The sequence below is a fragment of the Leopardus geoffroyi genome, chromosome A2, assembly GCF_018350155.1.
Source record: "Leopardus geoffroyi isolate Oge1 chromosome A2, O.geoffroyi_Oge1_pat1.0, whole genome shotgun sequence".
In the NCBI taxonomy this organism is placed as follows: domain Eukaryota; kingdom Metazoa; phylum Chordata; class Mammalia; order Carnivora; family Felidae; genus Leopardus; species Leopardus geoffroyi.
Genome location: NC_059331.1, coordinates 72,404,643 through 72,432,376, shown reverse-complemented (window position 1 = coordinate 72,432,376; position 27,734 = coordinate 72,404,643). Strand labels below are relative to the sequence as shown.

At 46.0% G+C, this 27,734-nt stretch overlaps 1 protein-coding gene across 5 annotated transcripts in view; it reads right to left on the bottom strand.

Annotated features, from left to right (window-relative positions):
• GLI3 (GLI family zinc finger 3) overlaps window positions 1–27,734 on the bottom strand; it is a 282,508-nt gene that overhangs the window by 171,638 nt on the left and 83,136 nt on the right. For 4 of the 5 annotated variants that reach the window (XM_045494343.1, XM_045494342.1, XM_045494344.1 and 1 more), the window contains one exon: window positions 21,355–21,597. In XM_045494343.1, the coding sequence (XP_045350299.1) occupies window positions 21,355–21,597 (243 nt within the window). Of the gene's footprint in view, window positions 1–21,354; window positions 21,598–25,417; window positions 25,578–27,734 lie in introns of those variants that run through there. The other variant, XM_045494347.1, reaches the window with a different exon arrangement.

The window sequence follows — 27,734 nt, the reverse complement described above, 5'->3', positions numbered from 1 at the left end:
ATTCATTCAATACCGTATTTCTCAACAACCTACTTCGCTGTCACACAAGTCTCTCTCCACATATTGCTTCAATAAGACTCACTTCTGTGACTCTTTCTCACATCTAGTGAAATTCTAACACTCCTTACGGACTGATTAGGAGTAGTGTTTATTAATATTTGGCTTCATTTCACTAAAGATTCCAGGCAGCATTAAAGAATTCATGCGAAAAGGTAGAAAATGCTAACGGAATAATAATCCAGACAGAGAACAGTCGAGATGCGGTCAAGACGTAGAGAAAGTTGAGCAGGAAATATACAGGCCACAGATCCCGACAGGGTTAGGATCGCGGAGCCACCAATTCAAGTCTGACTTTCCCAGCAGCCAAAGGGAAAAAAGAGAATCGAAATCAGCTACACAGCATTCCTTTTGCAAGGAATCGCAGAAGCGAGGCGCCTGGGTGGCTCTGTCAGTTAAGCATCCAACTTTAATTCAGGTCATGATCTCGAGGCTCTCAAGTTCGAGCCCCACGTCGGGCTTTGTGCTGTCAGTGCAGAGCCTGCTTCAGATCTTCTGTCCTCCTCTCTCTCTGCCCCTCTCCCACTTGCACCCTCTCGCTCTCTCTCTCAAAAATAGATAAACATTTGGGGAAAAAAAGTCACATAAGCTCCCCACCTCATAGCGTACTGTAGTCTTGCGTCTGTCTATATAGTATTTTCAAACTTCGGAAAAGCGCATAGGTCGTGGGAATGGAACCAGCAATTTGGAAATTGCCACCGTAGCCTTCTTGGGGCTTGGGCTCCATAACCCATTTGATCAGAAGAGGGTCAGCCAACAGGGCTGGGAAGCCACGGCACGCTTGGCTCTGGCTTCTAGAACCACCTCCAGCCCAAAGGAGTGAGGACCCCGCAGGAAACCAGGGGCGAGGGGCTGCCCAGAGCCGGTCTCACTCCAGCCACCCCTCCTGAATGCTCCCCACACCCGGCTGGGCCGCACCAACCCCAGGCCTATTCCAGCTCTTCCAGCTTGGATTTTCAGCTTTTCAAGTTTTCACCAGCCTCCAACCGCACAGCACGGTCTCGTCCCCTGATTGACAGCCTATCTTCCCGTTCCTGACATGGTTCGATTGCTGGCGGCCCAACGAGTAAGGAGGAGCCTTTTCAACGGGGGCCGGGGGGCTCTGCGAGAGGTGGACAGCGGCCTCAGGCTCTGAGCAAACTGCCTTCCACTCCTCTGTCCAAGCTGGAACAGAGACGTTTCTCCCGGACACGTTCTTCAGGGATGCTCAATTCAAAAAAGGAACACGTTGACATTTACTCCATGTGAGGCGGGCAAGCAGAAACTAAGTTTTCCAATTTAAAAAACAAGGTTCAGTTTTGTACAATATCACTGATCTCTCCAAGTTGATGATTTTTCAATAGTGTGGTGGCATTAAAGTGGGCCAGGTTAAAAAATAAATTCAAAAGACACCGTCTTAACCAACCACTTTAACTAAGAAAAACAAACACATATATAGGAACATATACAAAGATGTTAGGAGAAAAACTTTCGTATGCAGCAAGTCTGTGGTAAATCGGTGCTCAGTTTAAGATGTAATTAGGGGCGCCTAGGTGGCTCAGTTGGTTAAGTGTCCGACTCTTGGTTTCGGCTCAGGCCATGCATAATCTCACAGCTCTGTGGGTTCGAGCCCCGCACCGGGCTCTGAGCTTGGCAGCGCAGAGCCTGCCTTGGATTCTCTCTCTCCCTCTCTCCCTGCCCCTCCCCTGCTCACACTGTCTCTGTCTCTCACAAAATAAATAAACTTTAATAAAGAGGACATAATTTGATGATATGCATTTTTAAAAAAAATGTTTATTTTGAGAGAGACAGAGCATGAGTGGGGGAGAGGCAGAAAGAGAGAGGGAGAGGGGGAGAGAGAGAGAGAGAGAGAGAGAGAGAGAGAGAGAGAGAATCCCAAGCAGGCTCCATGCTGTCAGCACACAGCCCAATGCAGGACTCAATCCCACAAACCATGAGATCATGACCTAAGCCAACAGCAAGAGTTGAGCCTCTGACAGGTGCTTGGATATCACGCATTTCAATTGTTATGCATTAGCCAGAGCTGAACTATTTAATTCAAGTTTCTATGGAACCATCATATTGATTGCCTTTTTTTGGAGGGTGGTCTACTTGGGTAAAGAAAATAAACTAGGGGAAACTTTTCTGAGGAAATGAGTAACTAGCTCTTCAAGTGAGAAAAAAAAGTAAGACTTTTAAAATATGTGTTGGCTGGGATGGTAGTTGCCTTTGGGAAATTATACTATTGAATCACGGTATGTTCATTCCATAAAAATACAACACAACTGCCTTACCTAGTTTTTTAATCTAAGTAGAACTTTTCCCAGTTCTCAGGGTTAAATTCCATTATTTTCGAGCTTCTCAAATAAAATCACAGAGAGTAAAATACATTCTAAAAGCTGAAAGTAAGGGAAGTAATAAAGAAGGATCCAAGAGCATCGAAAGGACACAGGAGGACAGTCCCTGAGTCACACCGTCTTCGTGTGTGAGTACCTTCCTCGGGGCTGAAGTCCGGGACATGAACAAGGCAGAAGCCACTGTGCCCATGCGGGACAACTGCCCCTGGGAGGGAAGCCGATTTGCTGGGGGTTTTAGCGTGTTCTCTCCTTTACTCTGCTCCCACTCTGGGTCACCACTACTGTCCCCTTTTAAAGATGATAAAACCAGAGCTCAGTGCTTGCTCAATGTCACCCTGTCAGAGGGTGACAGGGCCAGGCCTGGATCCTAAGTTTAACTGACTTTAGATAGGCCAAAAATACAAAAAAAAAAAAAAAAAAAAAAATTAATTTATCATTTCCAATTTAAGATGGCAGGCGGGGCCAATACATCTCTTGCCTTTCCCTCTGAAGAGGTCTCTGAAATACAAGGGTGGAAGCAGACGCTTTAGTAATAATAAAAATATTTACAAATAAGAATAAAGTTTACAGGGCCCTTACTTTGTGCTGGGCGCTTCTATAAACTTTATATTAAATCACTCAATCCTCAAAACAAGCCTATGAAGTAGGTGCTATTGTAACTTCCATTGTAGAGGTGAGAAGGTGAAGGCTTCCTTAGCAAAGGCGAAGCAATTCGACCATGATCACATTGTGGAAATTGGCAGAACCAGGATTTGAACCCAGGCAGCCTGGCTAATTTCTGCAAGACACCACTGGGCTGAGACTAGAACTACAGCTGCGGCCTGTGGAGAAGCAGCAGCCTAGCATATTAAGAGGGCAAAGACAGGGGCGCCTGGGTGGCGCAGTCGGTTAAGCCTCCGACTTCAGCCAGGTCACGATCTCGCGGTCCATGAGTTCGAGCCCCGCATCGGGCTCTGGGCTGATGGCTCGGAGCCTGGAGCCTGTTTCCGATTCTGTGTCTCCCTCTCTCTCTGCCCCTCCCCCGTTCATGCTCTGTCTCTCTCTGTCCCAAAAATAAATAAAAACGTTGAAAAAAAAATTAAAAAAAAAAAAAAAAAGAGGGCAAACACAAGGGTAACAGCTGGCTCACCAGGAAGTGTTGGCCTGGATAGACCTTTACATGGAACACCTGTGCCAGTCATGTGACCTGTCTCCCGCCCCAAGGTACCAGGGGGCACAGGTAGCCCGAATCTTCCCAAGCGACGTCATTATGCCTCTTCTTCAAAAAGTTGAATGGACTCTCCCAGGAAAGTGAAATGAGCGTACATTCTGGAGCACTCTCACTGAAACGTACTCGCCATGGGAGCCACACCAGCTCTTTCCTCCAGTCAGCCCGCAGATTGGGACCCCTGGAGGTGCCCAAGGCACACTGGTTCTCACTGCTCCCCAGAAGCAAGCCCTCCGCACCCTAGCATGTGGAGGGCCCTGCTGCATTTCCTGCCAATGGAAATCCACTGGAAGGAGATCCTACCAATCAATATGCACGGGTAGGATGTTCGCTCTGAGGAAAGGAAGCCTCCTTCCTCACCTGAGCCTGAGCAGAGGGACCGGGCCAGCCTCCATCATCACACTCTCAGGGAGAATAGACACCTAGGATCGGTAGGCTTATGAGAGGAGGACGAGGGGCCAGGGGAGGACAGAAGCAACAGGAAACCATAACCCCAGGGGCAACTTGTGAGGATCGTAAAGAAGGATTACATACAAAAGGCCAGAGCAACGTGCAACAAAAATGGGAGCCATCGAGTATTTTTTTTTTTTAATTTTTTTTTCAACGTTTATTTATTTTTGGGACAGAGAGAGACAGATTATGAACAGGGGAGGGGCAGAGAGAGAGGGAGACACAGAATCGGAAACAGGCTCCAGGCTCTGAGCCATCAGCCCAGAGCCCGACGCGGGGCTCGAACTCACAGACTGCAAGATCGTGACCTGGCTGAAGTTGGACGCTCAACCGACTGCGCCACCCAGGCGCCCCAGATCGAGTATTTTTTTAAAGAGCTCTCAGAGGAACTCCTGGGTGGCTCAGTCGGTTAAGTGTCTGACTCTTAAGTTTCGGCTCAGGTCACCATCTCACGGTTTTTGAGTTCAAGCCCCACGGTGGACTCTGTGCGGACAGTGCGGAGCCTGCTTGGGATTCTCTCTATCTGTCCCTCTTGTGCTGTCTCCCTCTCTCTCAAAATAAATAAGCTTAAAAAAGTAAAGAGCTCTCAGAAATTGAAAACGTAATGACTAAAATTAAAAGGTCACCAAAAGCACTGGAAAATGAATTCAAGGAAATTTCCCAGAACACAGAACCAGAAGCAAACAGATGGGAGAATATGAAAGGAAAAGGTACGAGACATAGAAAAATAACCCAAGAGGCCTAACAGTCAAGTAAGCAGAATCTGGAAAAGATGAACAGGGAACACGGGGCAGTACAATGATTAAAGACAGAATGAACACAAAACATCCCCAGAGATAAACAATGCAGCTTCAGACTGGAGTGGTCTACCAACCGATAAGCAAACGGACAAAAATTAAAATAAGTTAAATTTAAAATATCTGCATCTGGAGATGGGTTTTCAGACACTAAGCGCAAAAAGATCAACTTCTACAAAGGAATATAAATCAAAGGGGCATCAGACTTCTCATCTACAACTTTGCATGTTAATATAAAAGGCAGCAATGCCTTGCAACATCTCAGGGGAGATGATTTTTTAAGTCAGAATTCTAGCTACACTATCACACAAAAGCAAGGGCAGGATAAAGGTACCTTCACCAATGCAAGGACTCAGAAAGTGTTACCTCCTCATTGGTGGGAAGCTACTTGCTACACCATGGTAAAATAAAACAAAGAATGACAAAGGCATAAGACCCCAGAAATAGTCGTTTCAGTGTGGATGACCATGAAGGGATGTCCCGAGACACCCAGTTCAGACTTCTTGGGAGAATGAAGTGCCCAGGAAAGATGGGGGCTCTCCCTTGGGTGCAAATGATAGGGTTAGGAGGTCGAGGGGGAAAGGAAGGATGTTTATAAAGACAAGTAAGAGAGGAAAAGCTAAAGCAGCTACAAAAATGCAACACAGCAGCTATGCAAGCCATGAAGAGAAGGTAAGAACAGACAGACGACTTGTTCTTAATGCTAACCCGTCTCTGCTGGGTCACACCAGCCCTACAAAGAAGTGAGGCTACAGATGCTTAACTGATTTCCAGCCTTTAAAGTCAACCTATGGACAGAAACACGGCAGATGTGATGCTGGCTGGAAGATTCCAGGGAGATATTAACACTGGAAAAGCTAGGCTCCAAAAGATGGGATGGGGAAGGTCACCTAATATCCTCACCTTTGAACTAGAAAATCAAAAACTACTATGAATACTTGATTAAAAGATGATGAAGAAGAAGAAAAAGAAGAAGAAGAAGAAATAGAGGTTTAAGATAGTCTTTACAAAAATACTCACCTGGGTGGCTCAGTCAGCTAAGCATCCAACTCCAGATTTCATCTATGGTCAGGATCTCACAGTTTTTGAAACCTCACGGTTTGTGAGATCAACCCCCACGTTGGGCTCTGCACTGACAGAGCAGAGCCTGCTTGGGATTCTCTCTCTCCCTCTATCTCTGCCCCTCCCCCACTCTCATGCACACGTGCTCTCTCTCTCTCTCTCTCTCTCTCTGAAATTAAAAAAACTTAAAAAAACAACGACCATTAGAGAAATAATAGTAAACATAATTAGTAATATATTATCAATATTTAAAGAGATGAGGGTACAATGTGGGAAGATTAGAGGTTTCCTCTCCTACTGGGGAGTCGATAAATAGTGCTGAGTGAAAGCATCCAGAGTCCGTATGTCAGGAAATAAAGGTGTAAGCACAGTGTGGGGTTGTGATGGTTGTCTACCAAAAGAACTAAAACAGAAATAGCAAAAACTGTCCTTGCCACTGGGGTTGAAGGAGAAAGGATGGGGGTGACTTTAGCTCTCCGTCCTAAGCTCTCACGCACTTTATCCTTTGTTGAAATGAGCATGTGCCCCTTGTAAATACAATTTCAATGAAAACACAGTAAAAGCTTACTTTACAAAGAGAACTTCAAGGTTTCACCTGGATCTTTTCTAGGGAAAATAAACTAACACTGGAGTAATCAAATAATCATCATACATGAAAAATCTTTCACAAATCCATTTTGCCTGTTCAGTTTTTACTAATCAGTTTCAGGGAGACAATGCAGCTCAGACCTGACTCAGCTTGCCAGTTTGGAATATCATCAAGGACAGGAGTGGAATCCTAGCAAAACCCTCACAATTCCTAAGTGGAGTGGAAGCTCACAGCTTCCAAATGTCATCTCACTTTGGCATTATATCAATATTAGCTCTGATGGTGTGACTCAAAGTGACATCATTTGACAGAGATGAGCCAACATTAACAGGTTTTGCAAAGCCTTTAGCCAAGGCTATATCCTAAAAGTGATTTCAAATAAAATGAGCTCTAAAAGAACACAAGGTATCTTCACTTACCCCCTTATCAACAATCAACTGCTTTAATGCCCTGCGTCATCACCATTTCCCGCTGCTATCCCTAGTGCCAAAGCCTCTCCTACAATTTCAGAACACAAAAAGGCCATCTTCAATATTAATCTCAGAGAGAAAAAAGTGGTTAGAAACATTTACTTCAAAAAAATTTTTTATGTTTATTTGTATTTTTGAGAGAGAGAGACAGAGTGCAAGCAGGGGAGGAGCAGAGAGAAGAGGGAGACACAGAATTCGAAGCAGTCTCCAGGCTCTGAGCTGTCAGCCCAGAGCCTGACACGGGGCTCAAACTCAGGAGACGTGAGATCATGACCTGAGCCGAAGTTGGCCGCTCAACCGACTGAGCCACCCAGGTGCTCCTGGGAACTTTTACTTTAAACAGTGAAATTATGGGGGCCCCCGGGTGGCTCAGCCGGTTAAGCGGCCAACTCTTGACTTCGGCTCTGGTCACGATCTAGCGGTTCATGAGTTCAGGCCCCACATCATTCGCTGTGAGCACAGAGGCTGCTTTGCATCCTGTCTTCCTCTCTCTGCCCCTCCCCCACTCCTGCTCACTTTCTCTCTCAAAAATAAGTGTTAAAAAATTATTAAAAAAAAAAGAAATTACTTAAAAATACAAACCAAACACAAAAGCACATTACCTACGCCATGAGACTACAGGGAAAAGAACACATAGCTCCTCAGGATGTTTTCATTTCTACCTTGGCCCTTTGCGAAACTAGTCTGGCATTCAGATGGAGTGTGTGTTTTGAAATAAATACTTTACCTTGGTCTCAGATACTATCAGCTAAGTAAGGACAAGCCGGCATAGAACACACAGTCGTGAATACCGCCGACATGTCCAAGTTCATTAACTCCAAAACTCAATCACACCATGCAGCCAAACAGAGCTTCTCGGCCAGATTGAATCAGGGTCTCGTTCCCGACCCCACTGAGTCCCCTCCACACGCTTCGTCGGAGGGAATTCGTGAGGCAGGATTCACCCCAAGTCAGCACCCTGCAGGATCTCGACTGTTCTCAGAAGAGAGGCCAACCACATCTCCGATATCAAGCTCTGTTTAATAGAACTTCTAACTGGAATCTTAATACTTGGGACCTGAATCGGCAGAAATAAAAAATCCATGCCTTAAAGTAAGGCTCACCTGGTGGCTCATCATGACAGAGGATTTCAGAAAATCCAAAGACTAATTAATAGCAGATGACTGGCATCAAAGCAGCAAGGCTTCATGGTTACCAAAAAGTAAGAACTTTTTAGGAATATCCTATCAGGGCAGATTAACAAGAAGGAACGATAAGGCAGGTCTCCAAACTTCTCCTCTGTGGGGCAGACAGTCCCAAGCGCTGACTAGTCGCCTCTGTCATGACTGGGCTATCTCAGTTCCTCCCTCCGTGTGGTGGCTGTGCCCCTGGACGGTGAGACCATGTGGCCACCAACATGAAATACCAAGCTCAAACAAGCAAGCTTGAAAAGGATTCATGGTTAAGAAAAATGGAGTGTGAATGACCAAAAATTGCACCTGTATGCTTCATGCCCTGAACTCGGTTCCCTGCGAACCAGCAGAAGACATAAAAAGAGAGGAAAAGAGAATCATTGGTGGCCTCTATGATACACAAAAGTGCCAAATGAAACTTTTGCCTGCGCTGGGTCAGAGGGCATGCCTATAAAGACTCAGAAAATCTATTACCTATGAGTTGCTTAGACTTTAAGGACAGGAGCCGTGTGACAGACCAGTTACACTAAGGACACTGAGGTCGGACCCACCAGGTGGGAGGCACAGTGACATCAGCAATGACAAAACCTAACTGTGTGCCCCTTAGGCCACAGGCCAGAGCCTGCAATCACACGTCCCCAAAGGGCCCCAGGAAGGGCACTGGAGAGATATAAACGCACATGCTTGGCTGACATACGAGCAAGCGTCACTATCCACTGATGTGAAATTCGCCCCCAAAAGGTCTAAAATTCAGGGGAGCATTTCAGATTGCAGCTCCGAGCCCCTCATAAATTAATGAAAGGCAGACATGAAAGTTACTAACAGCTGGAACGGATCAAGCGGAAAGAAAATGCAGCATCGGCATGTGTTATGTGAATTTCTTAGAGTCCATAAATTTGATATTTGGAAGGAAGAAGGGAAATGTTAATTAGGAGAAATTTCATACTGGATTTAAATTTGCCATGCAGTCAGAGCTCTATTGTAAAACCCTCTCGGAATCAGAAACCACCCCCGACAGACCCGGGTCGTGCCCTTCACCTGCCACGTGATACTTGCTGATCGGTTCCTTTATCCTTTGCGTGTGTTTCGCACGGTCTCTCCCCAAAACAGAAAAATCAAGAGCGAGGGTCATACCTTTTAATTCTTCTGCGTGTGGCATTAAATGAACGTTGAGGAATCGAACAATAACTTAAGAAGCCGTCCCTCTGCCTTCTCTAAAAGCCGGGTAACAGCTGGCCTTATGTTTTACACTGCTGCAGTTAGAAGTATCTCAGGAGATCAGCTACTCTGAGGTCTCAACGCTAACTTTTCTTACTGTCCTGCTACAACTTGCATTTGATTACCAGATCCAGATAGATCTCAGGGCAGATCCGGTACATGAAAACAGCTTTACGCAGGTAGGGCCCAGGGTTTTACATCAGTCTGTCAAATAAGCAGTGCCTGAGAGCAGGGGATCCCATGGCCTCCCTGGGATGTTCTGTCTCCGCCCTCCTCGGCATGGGTCTCCTGATTTGAGAGTTGCCACGTGTCTCTGTAGCCTGCACCGGCCCTGAGATTCATAGTCAGGCCTTTTCATCTTTCCTCATAAGCCATTCCTCCAGCCCCTTAATCATGCTAACTGCTTCTCCCAAGATCCTTACAGTTTTTCTGAGACCCCCAAGCCCAGAGACCAGGAACTGCCCGTGTCAGCAGGACACCATGATGCCTCTGTGCAACAGGCTTGTGTTCCCTCTCTCTCGCATTCTCTCTGCAAATAAATGTTATTCTAAATGTAAATGAAGGGGTGCTCTCTCTCTGCCACTCCTTCCCCTAGGGCCCCGTGTCACACAGAGGGACAGGGAAGGGATCGCTGTCCCCAGACAGGGCCTGGGTGGGGCCAGATACTGCATTATTCTGCTGATATGTGAAAGCTCCAGTTATTTATACAGGCTGCTTTTCAGAATCAAGTTCACATGATGAATCGATCTGTGGTCCAAGCAGACAGCCTATTTCCCAAAAGCCACTGCAGGTATGGGGGTTAACAGGACACGGTGGGGAAGGCAAAGTTTCACAAGATAAGTAAAGAGCAGTGTCATGGAGCCTCCCTCCCTCACTCTCAAACCCTCAGCCGTGGAGTCCAGACTCCAACTAGCACCGGGAGCAAGATCCCTCTGAATCTCAGTTAACTCACGTGCCAAGTGGGTTTGTGCAAAAACTGAGTCCTTAGCCTAGCACCTTGAGCACAGCAAATACTCCACATAGGGTCCTGCTGTGGGGACTGCAGTGTTTCCCAACACACTTCTCCCCCAAAACAGAAGGGCGCAGAGAGGACCAGGACGCCTGACCGTACTTAGGTCACAGGTAACTTCTAACTCTTCAGGAGAGTATCCCTCAGAAGCAATTTCTTCTCCCTCCCACGTAGCAGGGCCTGGAGCACAGCGACCGGAGGGAAGCACCTGCACTCTCCCCGCCTGGGACACGCTCATCAATGGCTGCACACCCTCCCAAGGGCATGCCAGACCCTCGCCTGTCACCACCGGCAGCACCACCACCTGGTTCTGGTAGAGTCCCCCAGCTCCCCCAGTAAGGCTGGGCATGACCCACTGCCCGCCTGGTCGGGCCCTCGCGCGGCTGTGGACTGCCATGTTGAAAGCACGGCTTAAGAATTTGAGCTCTGGAGCCAAATGATGTGGGTTCAAATCTTGGCTCAGCCACTTCTGAACCATGGAAAAATGGGCAACTTTCTTAGCCCTAATGGGCCTCAGTTCCCTCCTCTGTCAACAGGGAAAATCATGACATCTTTGTGGGAATTAAATGAATTCAACGCCCTGATGTAAGTTGTGGCACAAGGAGGGAGAGTTCAGTATCTGCCCGCCCTAATTTCTAAGACGGGAGGACCATTTCCCTCCCACCTAGGCCACGGTAACAGCCTGCTGGGTCACTTCCTAACTCTACACTTCTCTCATGAAGTCCCCACACACCAGCCAGAGCAATACTCCCCAAGAAAAAACCCAATTACGTCACACCCTCCCATGGCTTTCCATTGGCCCCCAATTTCCCCTAACCCCGTCCCCCTGCCTGCCCCTAAACTGCCCCACTCACTCACCAAGTCATTACACCAGCCTTCTCTCTTCCTCCTGGACACGGCTACAGCAAACCCACAAATTCCACTCTTGAAGTGGAATGTTCTCCCCTTCGATCTTCCCATGGCTGGCTTCTTTTCGTCATTTGGGTCTCAACTGCAAAGACCCCTCTGAGCAAGGCCTGACACATTACTACGCCCCGAGCCTCTCCCCACAACACCACCCGATTATTGGGCTCAGAGCATCAGCTGTGCTGGCTCAATGACATCTCTACCCAGGTGGTTAGTGCAAGTCCTCTAGCTGTGGTATGGGCTCCACAAGAACAAGAACCTGACTGATCTTGGCAAATGCTCAACCCTTCAGGACCTAGACAGTGTCTGGTTCATAGCAGACTCTCAAAAAATGCACAGGATTTTTGAAATGAGAATAAACGTCAAGCATCACGTACCCAAGTAAGACCTGAAGCCCATCCACCAGGGGGGGTGCTCAGAAGGGCCGGGAACCTCACAGGCTTTCAGGTACCTCCAGCTGCTCATCGACTCTCTCTCTATATCGTCAATTTACAGCAAAGTGATACACAGACTACATTCAAAGCATCATTAACGATAAAAGATAGTACATGAAAAGGCATCCAGCAGCCAGAGATACATTAAATATAAAAGTAAATTGCACGTTTGATCAAAAGGGTCAACCCATGTGGTCAGATTTGTGGAGCCAGGCTGAGATCTCAGAAGCCAAGCATATGATCCATCATATTCCAGATGGGCGGGGAGCAGGGCAGCAGTGACATTTGATGACACACCTTACTTACAGGGAGAAACAGGGATGGGGAAGGACACGTGAATTCTTGCTGACTTTGAAAACAGGCTTATCCCATGAAACCAAGCTGAAAAAAAAGCAAGCTGCTTCCTAGCCTCCGTCATGCACACTTGTCTGATCGTCTCTAAATTAGGACACAGGCAACTCCTTTTATTCCCCTCAGGAGTCATAAGCACAATCAGGATGCAGATATGGGCCCCCCTCCAGGGAACGGGTAAACACCCAGCTTCCCGGAGCAGCCTTCCTCTGACCTGCACAATGTCTGCTGATTAGCCCCACAGCCCCCTCGGAGGACACGCATCTCCTCCTCAGGGGTCCCACCACCTTCTCCTAAGATTGTCTCCGTCCAGGCTGGATTGCTGGCTTTTGCCACCACTGGAGATCTTTGTTCCCATTTCCCCCCAACAGCATTAGCTACTGGATTTTCCAGCTGAATTTCACTTTAGTTCAGGACCCTGCCCCCAACCTTACCATAGGTCCCTTGCACTTTCTCTAGTTTGACTGATGTTAGATTTCAGTTTTCCAAGAAAATAAAACTCAAGGTTTTGGGTTTTTTTTTTTTTTTAATCATGAACATTATATATTTTGAAGTTACAATGAGTCTTGATACAAGACACTCTTAATCCATTAGAAATTAAGCTGCATTTTATTGTCAATGTTTGGGATTTGTACTTGGGAGATCAAGAAAGATACCATGGGGGGGGGGTGGCGTTGCCTGGGTGGCTGACTCGGTCGAGTGACAGGCTCTCGATTTCAGCTCAGGTCATGATCTCACAGTTCATGAGATCGAGCCCCACATCGGGCTCTGTGCTGACAGACTGGAGCCTGCTTGGGATTCTCTCTCCACCTCCCCTTCTCTGTTCGTCCCCTGCTTGCACACATGCTCACTCGCTCTCTCTCAAAATAAATAAATAGACTTAAAAATAGAAAGAAAGCTATTGTGGCTATCTGGGTTACCCAACACAGAAGAGCTCAGAGTCTGAGAAAAAGTATTTTGTTGTCTTCAGAGGAAGACAGGCCACATCACCCAGGGAGGCAGCACGTGCTTGATGGCCAATGAAAGAAAGGGCCGCAGCCAGAAGTCGGGAGGGTGGTTGTCAGACAGGAATCCTGAGCCTGCAAATCCCAGCGAGGAGCTGAATTAAACTCTCAGAGACAAAGAAACTCTGGGTTAGCAATGGGAAACACAGTTATCCAAAGATCTGCTGAAATACCCAAGAGCCATGAAACACAACATGTCCTGGGGTGAGATCACCCCAGGGATCAAGCAGAAGTGCTCCCCCCAGGAGCCCGTCTGCTACCACTCCCTTCCCTGAGCTCCGCCCTCTAGCCACCCTCCCCCTAGGTTCTCACAGGGGTCAGGATTTCCTTTGCAAAGGATCTTCTCTACCTTTCTGCCACAGGGATTAGTTCAGATGTCCCTTCCTCCAGGAAGCCCTCCTCAAGTCTGGGTCCGGTATATTGTTACCCGCTCCCAGAGGACCCTGCATCTGCCTTTCTGACACATTCTTTGTGTTGGTTTTTTTGTATGAGCTTATCTATTTATCTCCACGTCCCACCAGCCTGAAGGTCCATGGGAGCAGCAACTTTGTTCATCCTTTCTAACGCCACTAGTCCTTTGTTCATCCCTTAGGACGCCACTAGTAAGCACACGCTGAAATAACAAATGACTAACAGATGAACAAAAGATACCAACAGCTGAATGAATCAAAAATGTTCCCCTGGACCCCAAAAAGGAAGGGAAGACATTAGGAAGAGAAGAACAATTAATTTTAGGAGAGACCCGACGTAAAGACCAAAATGTAAAAGCTAAACAATTTGAGGAAGTTGGATACTTTTCAAAGAGGACTGTAAGAATCCAAACTCTAGCAGAACAGAGGAAGGACGGAGCAATAAAATGCCAGATCAGTTACCCTACATTAAATCAAAGTGTAAAAGGCACAAAGAGAGAAAACTCCAGCCCTTTCACTAAGAAGTATGAAGATAGCGCACAAATTTATAGGTACAAGATCAAGAAAGCTGAAGCAGGACAGGAGATACAACTTCCAAGAGACATCAAAGGTAACATTCTTTAATTATACAAGAAACAGGAGGAGGGACCAAGGGTAATGTTGCCTCCATTAGAAAATGGGACAGAAAGCTGTTCACAGATGGCTGAGAAATGGTAAGAGTTCCTGTGTTTCTCAGGCTGTACTCGAAGAAAGGCTGGGGGGAGGGATGGACGGAAAGAACTATAAAGCAACTAAAAAAAAGTGCTGCCTGCATTGGGTGGGTGCCAAATTAGGGAAGGAAAATAATTACATGGAATATTTAAACGACTGAGTTTATAATCCCAAACCAATTCATAGACGGAGGCTCCTGTTAACATGGATTACACGCATATTTGGACACTAACAAGATGGAAAGATGTTACTGAAATCATGAACTGCCTAGAGATTATTGAAAGGAAAACAAATCGGTAAAATCTGGAGGAGGGGACACAAATACCATGATCGCCTTACCGACAGAAAAAATTCCTACACCTGTTCGATTTCGGACGGGCATCAAACACTCGGGACAGGTGGATTTCCCGTGCTGACCTCACGGTTCTGAAGAGAGGATCCTCATCCAAGTCTGTAAGCAAATGGCCAACTTCTTCCAAAGGACCACAATCCACCTCCTGTGAGAGTCCTAGCAGTCTTACATGTGCCATATGTACATGGAGGCAAATATTTTTGCTGGTTTTGAAATTTACACATTCTCTGAGTGTGCATAAATGCCCACTTTCAGAAAGGACTGGGTGACTATGCTTGGATCAGAGGTGACACAGAGGAACTAAAAATAAAATAGAGGCCGAAGCATCAGTCTCTTCAGGTTGCCGAATGGCCACTTCAGAGTGGCAAGCTTGGGACAAACTTCACCTGGGCTGTGACTCCGGTCAGGTAACAGAAAGGCTCACCCTTCCCTGTCCTGTGGAGACACCGAGGAATCCTCTCAGCCCTGCCCCAGGAATTCTGGTGGCTGTAAGAACGAGGGACCATCCCTGGACGGCCCACCCCATCATTCTAAAGACCAACATACACGGACAACACAGAACACAGCCGTGAGGTGCTGAGGTGAGAATTATAGGTCTACTTGGTGTCAGGGAAGGGAAATACCTCTGTGAAATGGAACTTAAAAAAGCCTTTCAAAGGAAGTGGTCTCTAGATAGGCCCTGAAGAACAAGTAGAACTTGAAGACAGGAGGAAAGCACAGAGTGACACCAAGAGGAACAAGGGTGTGAGTGGGGTGGCCGAGGCGGTGGCCAGGGAGCCTGACCTGGAGGCCTCTGGTGGCTGCCATGGAAGAGGGGTCTGTGCCAGGGTGAGACCGAAGACCAACTGATTTTCCCTAGAACAGGGTCTCCCTTAGCCTTTTGTGTCTGTCCTTCTGAATGGCCTTCAAGCTTCTCCCTGGTCCCCTCCAATAAATGCACCCCAAAATTCAACGAATAAAGCCAAATGTATTTTTCTAAACGCTACATGCTTTTCTCACTGCTGGTTCCCAGTTTTGCGGGCTACCTCCCAAGACTGATACGTAGAATCACAGTCATATCAGGTACAAGAGTAGTCAAGATTCACTGGCAAGCATCAATCTGGAACCCTAGGAATCATCCCTAGACTTCCACCACTTAAGGCAACAGCTCTTTAAAAATCTACGGAAGTGGCTCACAGTTTCCAATCCTTAAACGTTACCTCTGGACTACTGAAAGAAAACCTGGAAAGTTACACTGAATTTCTAATAGAAAGCCAAGAATAATCACAGAGCTATTCTTTTTTCAATTTTTTTTTTTTTTTTAATGCTTGTTTATTTTTGAGACAGAGAGAGCACAATCAGGGGTGGGACAGAGAAAGAGGGAGACACGGAATCCCAAGCAGGCTCCAGGCTCTGAGCTGTCAGCACAGAGCCCAACGTGGGGCTCAAACCCACGAACTGTGAGATCATGACCTGAGCTGAAGTCGGTCACTTGACTGACTGAGCCACCCAGGCGCGCCCCAATCACGGAACTATTCTTAAGCTCACAAATATGAGTTCTGCAAAGGTTCATAGATTGTCTGCACCTCCCCACTCCAGATCCCCCTACAGCTCAAGACTATCAGTGGAGGAAGCAAAGTACCTAGCAAAGCCCCCAAAGTATCACGTGACATCAGTCCTTCTGACTAAACAGTGTAATTTCCAACTAAAAAAAAAAAAAGAGAGAAAAGAAAAGAAAGAAAAGAAAAGACACTAAAACATTTCTGATTGGTTCATCAACTAGATGCGAATGGAACCGTGTGCTTGGGCAACTGTCACTGCCTGTGCTGTCTGGTTGACCCCAAACTGTTCATTTGTGCCCCGTAGGCATTTTTGTCTCTCACAGTCTCCAGATGACACTCCAACAGTAAGAGAAATGTGAGCAGGTGCACCTATTAAATATGTAAAATACTCATCTTCTCTTCCACTCGCTTAGAAGATGTATTTCTAAGGGGGGTAAAAAGTCACCTAATATAAAGACAGACAGGTAGAAAAACATTACTTTTTTTTTTTTTTTTTTTTTTAGCACACAAGAATGCAAGTGGGCTCGGCCCATCAGCTTTCTGCGGAAAATAAATAAATGCAAGCAATTAAAAATTCAGTTTCTTTTCTTTAAGCAAATTCCTCAGGTTTTGCTAATTAGCAACTAATAGTTCTGTCATCCGAGCTGGGAAACATAAGGAGGAATACCAGCGGTGTGTTTTCAATCAAAGCATTTGCATGCAGGAATGAATCAGATTTTCCGTGAGGGACTATTACTGCTTGGGAGCAGTTGGGGGCAGAAGAAAAGCGTCGTCACAACCACAAAACTGTAAAAGGGACCTGAAATTTTAGAAAAGGGGACCTCCTTCTCCTCCTTGTAACAGAACCAGCAGGGGCCCTGCAAGGCATGCCTGGTGAATCTGAGAAGCTCCCCACCAAGACTCCAGCAGGGACAGTCGGAACACACGAGCCTTCGCAGGAAGACAGAAGACAACGCAACCCATGTTTTCTGTCCCAGGGACGAGAGGAAAAGTTAAGCATCGGCCGGGGTGCAGGGATGCCTGAACTATGACGTCACCTGCCTTCACAAGTTCCTAAGAGAATGAAGTGCGTGGTGGTTAAGTGCAAGCCGGGGTGATGGTAGTTTGAAATAACCTGGCTACGGATGGAGCAGGGGCAAAATGAAAGCGTAGGAAGGGGACAGGGGTCCTAATCCAGACCCCAGTACAAGCAGGTCGGGGATCTGAAGCCCGGCCCCTCCCACGCTCTCCGGGACGATAAAGCGCTAGGGATCGCGCAGCAACCCGCCTGGCAGCGTCACCCCACGCCTGAGCCGCGGAGCTTGAACGTCTACTTTCTCGCCTTGATATACAAGCCCTCCGCCACTACCCTTCAGGGGAGAATACCCTCCGGGGCCCCCTGTGAGGATTTTATTCCAAACACATGTTGCGAACGTTTGAAGTGCCCGCTCTCCCTGGTATTCCTTTTTTTTTTTTTTTTTTTTTTTAAGTCAAACCCACAAAACCTAAAATACTCTGAATCCAGCCAACTGCAGTTTGCGAAGATGCAACATTCCATGCCCAAGCATAATAAAGTCTTGTGCAATAAAGATTTTACAGATGTCCTTCTGAGGGTAAAGAAACGATTTTCCCTTTTCCGGTCTTACGGGAAGCCTGCCCACACGTTAGAAATACAAAGTTAGTATATATAGAAGCACAAATTAGCCATCTTGGAAAGTCCACATTTTCCAACCACAGAGAAACGAAGGAATTCCTGTGAGTGTTCCCATGCGCAGCGACACGGGATTGAGGATTCTTTTCTCCCCAACAACCTGGTGAAGCCAGCACATGACTCAAAAGAAAAGGGAATGAACGGCCTTTAAAAAGAGGTTTCTGAACGTTGAGCCACTGCAGGGCTGCAGTACCAACAGGTAAAGAAATGGGACTGAATTTCCGGGTCTCATTTTAAAAAGACAGTGCTTTGCTCACACCCTAAAAAGTCTTGAAGATGTGACTTCAGCATCACATTGGTCATTCATTAGCTTTACCTGGACAATTAAATCCAGATCAGGGGGATGGATTTTATTATAAAGTACTAAAAAAATACTCATTATACTGCGAGAAGATTAAATGACCCAATAGGGTTCGAGACAAACTACAGTTACATCCTATCTAACTCCTTGAGGCTTAGTTGAGGACATCTTTAAAAGACTTCATTTGGGGCGCCTGGGTGGCTCAGTCGGTTAAGCATCTGACTTCAGCTCAGGTCACGATCTCGCGATCCATGAGTTCGAGCCCTGCGTGGGGCTCTGGACTGATGGCTCAGAGCCTGGAGCCTGCTTCAGATTCTGTGTCTCCCTCTCTCTGCCCCTCCCCTGTTCATGCTCTGTCTCTCCCTGTCTCAAAAATAAATAAAACGTTAAAAAAAATTTTTTTAATAAATAAAAATAAAAGACTTCATTTGAATAATTCTGCACCTGTCATGTTTTCCAGATAAGTCTGTATTTGCTACATAAAACACTTTCTGCCAAGAATTTAACAGGTGAAAACTTCTCAAAATCATCTAAATGTTTCCGTACTTCCTTCACTTATAAAAGAGCAAAAGATTAGAGAGAATTCACTAAGGTTCAGGGAGAGAGGTTATGTTCAGAAGGCCACCGTGCACAGTGCCTACACCAACCTTTTTCCCAAGGTTTATGGCCCACTTGATCTCTGATCTGTGGAAGATCTGTGGATCTCAGGGTGGCAGAGAAACACACGCGACTGCAGCACTAACAAAAATACCTTGGTTTGGAGAGTTGAACTAATCACATACAGGTGCTGATGGTGGCAATGATGATGATGATGATGGAAAGGAACAGGAGGAAGTGGAACAAGAAAATGACATAAACTTTAATGAAGTGGGCGCCCGGGGGGGAAGTGCCATAATCATGTGAAGTACTCATCATGAGCCAGAGATTTTATCAAATACTATATTTGCATGGTCTCCCTTAATTGTCAGGAAAACGCCATGGAGCAGCAGTCATATTATAACGCCAAGTAAATAGTTAGCAAATGATTTTTCGAGGGGTCAACACGCTTGGCCAAGTTACACAGCCACAAAATGGCAAAGCTGGACCTTGAGCCGAAATCCCCTAAATGGTAATCTGATCTGGGTAATCCTTGGGATTCCCCCAACCATGTTATATATGTCATGATATCATTTATTTAGGGCCAGTTTAGAGAGTACATTGGGATGGTGGGTCAAAATGGCATTTGCCAGTTGGTTATAGGCAACGTACTTAGTTTGTCAGCCACCATGCAATTTTAACAGTGACTTGAACAAAACAGTGGGGAAAGCTGAAGACATCAAGCTGTTGGTCTATGTCCTCTAAACAGAACAGTCCCAAGCCCCGCTAAGAGCTCTCCAGTGCCCTGTGCTAGTTATTATCCCACTGGTGGCCCAAGAGGCGGGTCACAAACACGGTGCCACAGATCCCAGGTGTGCAGAGAGCCTATCCCTCAATGGAGGGAGAGGATCCAATGGGCAAACCGTTAGAACCAACGAACCAAGAACAAGCTGCAAGTTAAATGGCACGGAGAGAAAGTTAACGGTCATCTGCCTACTTCCATCAACCGGAAGAGAAGTATTCGTCAGCTGTCCTGCCCAATTAAATACCTCACTAATTAGTGGGCATCTGGAATAGAAAACAAAACATAAATAAGAGACAGGAAAGTTTGTGTTCACACATAAGAATGAAAACAATGCAGGGAACTTGTGGCTAATAAGCTAGGCTGGAGTCTTTCTAAAAAGTAAATACACTCAGGGAGTAAAAATTTAGGATGCAGATTCCCTCCCATTTTCTGCACGAACAGAGATCCAACAGAGACCCGTTAAATAAAAATACAATGTAGAAAACAAGACTGTGCCCAGAGAAAAATCCTGCCAACACTGTTTCAAACTCTCCTAAAAAAAAGTAGAAAGACAATGAAATAAACTTTAATGAAGGAAGAAAAAGAGGCACGCCCCACTCCTCCTCACTTCTAGACTGGTAAAAACAACTACAGCAATGAGCACTTTTTGATCAGAGGAAGTTGTTATTTTTGACCAATAAGCACTTTTTGATCAGAGAAGTCGTAGCCTTGTTCAAAAGCTTACAAGAATCCCTAAGACCCTTTCCTCTATGCTTCTGACCACTTAAAAAATAATTCGCTCTGCACTTACAAAAATAATGTACCTTCCCTCTTTACTAACAATGTAATCTGGTCGGTAGGGAAGGGGGGGGGAGCAGTTGCTGAGACATAAGGTTGCTCCGGGCTCTTTGATCTGCACCCTGATGAGGGAACATTCCCCTCTGCTGCAAGCCAGCTAACGAAGGGATGAAATTAGCTTTTATCCTGGGCACTTTCTTGAGCAAAAAGGAAAAAAAAAAAAAAAAAAGCACTAATCAGCTGTCCTCACTAATCAGTCATCTGGCTAATGACCTTTTGCCTTAAAACACTAAAATTTCTGAATGATGTGGAAAAAGGGAAACACAAACCAGTGCCCCTCACTGGAGCTCAATGGATCATCTGGAATTGGAGCTGGGAAGGTTAAATGGCAAGTCTGTATCCTGGCAAGGTGATAAATCTGTAATCAAGAGCTGTAAGCTTTGGCACCTCAATGTGAACTTCATTACTCCACAACCAAATTATATTGTTTTTAACTAGAAACAGGCCACAAATAAAGTCACCCCTTATACATCATTCTTTGGAGAAAACCATCGTACACTTTTGTTCTGAGTGCTGGTGATTTACTTAAACTTTATTAGTGCTGGAAAAGGAGCTTCGCACATTTCTGGCATGCTGGCTGGAGAGGAAAGCAAAACAAGTAGCAAAAAATCTTCCGCATTAAGGAATTTAGCAACGATCTGTTAAAAGAGGTCTGTTCATCCTCAACAATTACGCAAAAAATCATTAAAAATGGGAATAGCTGTTGTTAAAGACTCCTGCCAATGCAGCCCACTTTAATAACTACCCCCATCAACCAATTTTCCTCCTGCAGTGTCTACTTGGGTGGAAGAAATCTGGTTCTCGTTCCCAGCAAAGGTCCATGTGGATTAGCCACAGATGGACACCTTCCTGAAGGCTTGATGTTGCTTAGAGATGTAAGAAAATGGCTCTCTCTAAAAGGAGGAATGGACAGGATGTAGGAGAGGGGGAGAAAAGTCGGGAAAAAAAGTCAATTAAACATTTATATCAATTAATACCAGCACAATAATTCATGAAGCACGCGTGCACGCGCACATGCCTGGCCTTCCGCAGCTCCCGGAATGGGGGCCACGGGACAGGAACCACTTACGGTAGTGGGGCTCCATGTAACCATTCCTGGGGTCCATGGCAAACACAGTCCCGCGGTACGGCACAGAGGGCTCAGCCAGGTGAGGCAGGGACCCATGGATCTCCTTCTTGATCAGTGAGGCCCTCTCGTCACTAGATGTCGAAGGCTCCTCGCTGATCTTGCCGAGCCCCTGGACACTCTGTGGCTGCATGGTGACTGCGTTTCTTCTCTCTCTGTGATAGGTCTGCCCAGGACTTTCATCTTCTAAGGAAAGGAGGAAAACGAAAGCTCCGTGAGCCACTGGAAGGAGTGATTCAAAAACAGTAATCAATTAGGTCTCCCTCTCTCTCCCTCCTCCCCAAAAGAAGCCTATTTCTCATTCTTGGCAACTTTGAAAGCTACACCATGATGGGATAGTCTCCAGGCAAAACTGCTTATGAATGAAGGTCCAAAATACAAATCCAAGGATGGGGGGTGGGGGCAGGAAATGAGCCTATTAAGTTGAGATGTAGGGGGTCAGCAAATTATCATCGCCAGCTTACAACCGAAATCTGCCAGGGAGGCTTTTCATCAGGGACTTGCCAATATCCCTGCAGGTCCCAAATGGAGCTGGAAGCTCTGCCAGCCTGAGGCTGTGATGTCCAGCTTCCCCCTGACTGTCTGAGGAAGCTGGGCCGCTCAGGTATCGGGGCAGCTCAGACACCCTCTGAGGCTCTGGGTGATCTAGGGATCAAAGGGCCCACAGTGATCCAGAAGTTTTCCCGTTTTTGTCCTTTTAGGTCTGTAACCCACTGGTTTACTGGAGCTTGAAATGGGACAAAAGACCCACTAGTTACAAAGGGATAAAGGTGCCAACCGTGGAAACCTACAGTGCCCTTTACAAGTTACTTCGCTGCAGCCCACAGAACATTGCTGAGAACCAAGAAGAAAATGGAGCAAGACTGTAATTCCCAGGGCAAGACGGCTCTGTGGGTGAGGCAGGTGTCAGTTGTGCGGATACTGGCACATGTTCTGCGGGGGTCCGGACGCCGCTTCAGACATTAAGAAACAGCTTTCTGAAATTCCACACACATTCAATATTCCCGCCTCCAGTATTTCCATTCCCTTTGATCCATAGGACCTTCCCATCGACCCATTATGGCTCTCTGGGAATGGGACTGGAGGACCTTTTCTATAAGAGCAGATCAAAGAACCCACGCCTAAAACTAAACCAAACGAGTGATCTGAACCCACAACAAATGGGCCAATTCATCTGTTAGAATCATACACACATTCTAAACTACAAGCTCCCAAACAAGTTCTGCAGTTCATCAGCAGACTGTGTTCTGGAAGGTCCGTGCTGACAGAAGCAAAGCCGTTTGCGCACGGCTTACACATCTAATTTGAAAACGATTTTCCATTCTTGATCTTAAATACACATATATGTATGTGAGCGATAATGCTGTTGTGCATTTCAGATGGACAGATTCTGAACACGGTTTATCCCAACATATAAACTTCTCTTCAAAGTATTGCATTAAGCAGTTCTATCTGGCCGAGAACCCCTAAACAACAGAAAAAGTATGCTTTAGCAGATTCATGGCTGTTTGTACAAATTCAGAAGCAAGTATAGCTATAAACACGGGCAAGCATGAATATATAGACTATAGTCACGACTACTGTTCTGTGTTGACTAATGGCTTGAACGACCCAAAGCAACTTGAATCCCTCTGCCTCTGTCTGGGATTTGAAGAAATAAGCAATTGTTGTTTCAGCCTAGCAAATGACTTGCAGACCAGAACAGACAATGAGGTATGCTTTGGTCTTTACAGTGAATTTGCTGACTGCTGCAGGGAAACTGTGAAACATTACTTTAGCATTGTTTTGTGCAGATCTTCTCCCCCAAATCTTGTAATTATGGAATAGATTATGAGTTTAATCTATCAAGTAACTACTAAACAGAAGGAAAAAAATCAGTGTAATCCCACACTTTCCCACATCGATCTTTACAAAAACAATTCAAAGCCCATGCTTTTGTTCATTTAAAAACAAACTACCAAAAAAAAAAAAAAAAAACCAACTCACAAAACCCTCCATTTTTATTTTCCCTTCTGACTAATCCTTGTAGGTGCCACTCCAACCTCATACTTCATTAGCAGTGAAGTCGCAGGCTATAGAATCAGGGTTTGCAAAAGGGTGTCAAAAACATTAAACCTCTTAGTCAGTTTTATAAAAATTCCTATAACCTGCAAATGGTCAACGTCATATTTTCCACTAATTTGCGCCTGTATTAAATCTTTATTTCAAATTTCAACCTGAAGTGAACTCGTGGCACTGAGGTGCAAGTTCTGTAGGATGGACCTTCATTTGGAAAACCCGAAAGCCCTCCCCCAAGAGCCGTCTTGACACATAATTAACATTCTCTGGTTAATGAATAACCAAGCTCCTCCGCTAATCTGTTCCAGGTTGAAAACAGGATTCCCTTGACTTAATCTTCCTAGAAGAAATTAACTTCTCTTCTCTTGGAACAGCATCCCTGTAATAGAGTGAGTTTCTTAGAAGCCATGCCTTCATGATGAGCCGCTGAATTCCAACTTCACAAATAGTTGAATAATTGGGCCTGGTCTGAGCAGAGCCCTCCCATGCCCCACCCCCAGTCTCCTGGGAGAAGGAAGCAATTGGGGGGCGGGGAGGAGTGGAAATGGGGTGTCTTTTCAGCTAAGTGATTTTTTTCACAAGTACTAAACTTTTATTATTTTCTTAATGAGTGATACTAACGTGTGACTACGCAAGTTATAACAAGGAATAAAGAAAGTTCAAATAGTTAATACAGAAAACCTTAACTCATTGCTTTAGTAAACTGCAGGCAAGAATGTTCTGAGTGTGCAAACTTTCATCACACTCACTTTTACGACAGGCGATGCCAACACACTGTTTACCCACCCCCTCCCTCCTCGCCAAGAAATTCCAGTAGGCAACTATTTCCTGAAGTTTACCTCGTGTACTAAGCTGCTTCTCGCTTCTAACGTGCACTCAGATCAAACCCTGACAGTACACACGCTCCAGAATACAAACAGCTCTGAGGCTAGAGAGCACGCTCTCTGCAGTGAAAAGGAAACTTTCCAAGCCATATTCCTGCCTGCTCTTATAAATTTAGCAACCACTTCAGTAAGCCAAAAGAAGAAACTGTCTAATCTTGTTCAGTTGTGCCGAGCTGTTCAATAAAGTTTGAGAGTCAGTGCAGACAGGCTACGCCAGGCCAAATTATTGACAGAAACATACTGTTCACCATGGCAACAAGCAGAAGTCGGCTGCAAAAATGTAAGCCAACAGCCCACTGCTCCAGGAGCATCTGCCAATGGACTTTAACGGCCAAACACAGGCAGGGGGCTGTTCCTGCTTCTCTATGTCAAACAGCTGCTAACTCGGGGGTCACACGGAAACATGCAATTCACTAAAAAGTGTCAGGAAAAAAACGATTTTAAATACTGTCATCAGAATCCCTCTTTGGACCTCCTTCCTTCTGTACATCCACGCTCGAGTGCAAGTTAACAAACTCCTGCCCCCCGATGGAGAGCTGTCCAAGCATCGCATTTTACATACTGTCCCAGATTTTTCCAAACTCACCCAAAGGCAACCGACATCATCGAGTCTTAGTGCCATGATCGCTGGAAACTCAAAAGTTGCCTCCTTGCAAACACCGCTCAGATCACTGACAATGAAGCCTTAACGAAACCGTATGGTGAGAAGCGGGACTCGAACACACGCTCCTGTGCACTTACTCGCAAACACCTGCACGATTTCTCCTCGCAACCCAGGAAGCAATGGCCTTTTGGCCTGGACCTTGGATAAAAGTTTCAGATGATTCTTCCGGTATAAAAATAAAACCCTGCACTGCATCACCAACCAGAAACATCTCCTGCAACCCTGGCAAAATTAGCTGATGAGGAGAGCTCACGGTGCACGTGGTTGCCTTTTTTTTTTTTTTTTTTCAAATTAACATCGATTTTTGAACTGTTCCCTTAAATCCCATTTTAACACCATTACTCCTCTCTTCCCCCAAGACAGAGAAGACACAGAGTATAAGACAACGGGCAATACTTACAACTCTGACCCCAGGCTCTGGCTAGCTACTTTCTGCAAACTTCTCTTGGTGGGCTTTCTCTAGTGTGCAGACCCTCTAGGAACATTCTCGGTGTCTCCCTGCCTCCCTCGTCCTCTCCCAGGCAGTGCCGCTCCCATTAGAGGAATTAAAAGTGGTTGGAGCCATGCTAAATTTAACAAGCTCATTAGTATTCTTTCTGAGTGCTTCCGAGTGAACTCTCTCTATTCAAGCCGCTCTCTCCAGCAGAAGGGTCAGGCGGCTAATCATTAAATCAAACTAATGTCACCCTATCACAATCAGCCCGAGAGAAGGAGGGTTTATTATTTCAGTTTATGCTAAATAAACGGTTTTACAAATGGTCCCCAAGCAAGGTCAACAGCAGCTTCAATTACAAGACAAACTTAACAAGAGTTGCTATAAACCAAGTACTCTGTATTGACTTAAGAACAGGCTCAACTCCACATATTGCCACTGGCGGGGTTGTACCGGAATGCATATTGTAAAATAAAGGAGCTTCTTTCTTTGCCAGAATTTGCGACTGCACAGCACAGCGACTCCTCATTCACCTGTCTCCAACCAGCTAGCTGCTCAGCTCAATTCACCCCACACAAAGGCTGGAGCCCAGACCTCAATGGACCGAGTGAAACATGTTCAAAACTAGGCTCTCTATTGTGACTGAATTTCTTAACATCTTTTCAAAAAGCGGAGAATGCCTTGAGGCTAAAGGAAGAAACAGGCTAATGGTGAATTGGGAATTCTGAGCAAATTTCAGAGCCCTTTCCTCCTAGCTTTTGAGGTTGAAAGCAAGCTCTTTCCTTTCAAGTTTCAAAGTCCTTTTTCCTCCCGCAGTGTCACAGAAGGATTTGAAAAGAAGGTAATTGTGCTCACAGTCTCCCTGATCAGAGCTTACGTCCTATTTCTGGTATTTCGGAATACTTCTTGCAATAATAGTGCATATAGCTCAATCCCTTAACCGGCCTGCACTCTGCAATTGCTCATTAAATGAACAATTGCGGGTATAAAATGCCTTTTATGTTCAAGGTCTGGATATAAGATAAGCATTCTAGGACTCTAAATTTGGTTTACTAAGGAAACTCTCCATCATTAAATTACAAAACTGAAGTCAGAATATCAGGCTTTCCCAGAAAAGTGGCACTCAGGTTTCGGTGAGCCAAAAGGAAAGGCGGATGGGGGCAGGGGGGTGGGGGGAAGGGGTGAGGGGAGGAGGCAACAAAATGTTAAGGGGAGAAAAAAAAAAAAAAAGACTGGATGCTCAGATTTCTAGCCGAATGGACTTCTAACAGGAGAATAGTATTTCCATGTTTCAGAAGGTCTGAGTGTGTGAAACCTCACCATTTCCATACTGAATGATTAATAATAAAGTCATCTTCAAATGGATTAAAACAGAGGTGTGAGGCCAGGTCAGGATGCAAATGACGATGTCTGATGTCGGCCCCCTCACAAGCAAACATCGCCCCCTTCCTTAAACCAAGAAATAATCCTTTACCCCCACACAGTGCTATAGTCTCTGCCATCTCATGGGGTCCCCACAACAGTCCTACTGCAGCAGGACGAGGGGCTGGGTCCACTGTCCAGATCAGAAACCGGCAAGCAAGGGACACAAGAAGAGTCCCAACCGTGCCCTGCTGAACGAAGCCACTCAGCCCTGTTAACGGGACAGGGGGTCTATTTGTGAACAGGTTTGGGGAGTGACACCTGGAGTCTTTAGGCACTCCCAGCCTCGGCCACCACAGCCGCCGCCAAAAGAAGACAGAGAGTAATTCCAGTTTTGTGCATAGACATTTTCAAAACTCCGCTACTCCCCCAGTAAGTTTTTGTGAATGTAACACACCCTTGGGAAGCACCCAGAGGGCCCGAATGACAAATCAATGGTGAGTCATCTGACCTCGGGGCCTGGGTACCATGAGGCATCCCAGCAGCACAGGCGTGAGACGCACACATGCCCTCTGCCCGGCCCTCGCACCCCACCGAGGCTCAGCCAATGGCTTTTGTGCACTACAGCCGCTTGTGAAGTGTTTCCACCAGCCTGGGGCCCCACCCTCCCCTTCTGAGCGAGAAGCAGAGCCCAGGTTTCTGCTTTCCTCCCAGGAAATCGCCTCGCTGTGTTTGGAAGGAGCATTATTTCATGTTTTCCTATGACGCGTCTGTTGCGTCTTGTCAGCTTTACTTCTTTGGTGATTTACATTTCGACGTTCTCTGAATAAAGACCCGGGGGACCCAAGTCCTCGCCTCCCTGTTTCGGAATTCTCCTCCAAGACTTTGACCAAAGAGAGATCAGAAACGAAAGAGGGAAGAG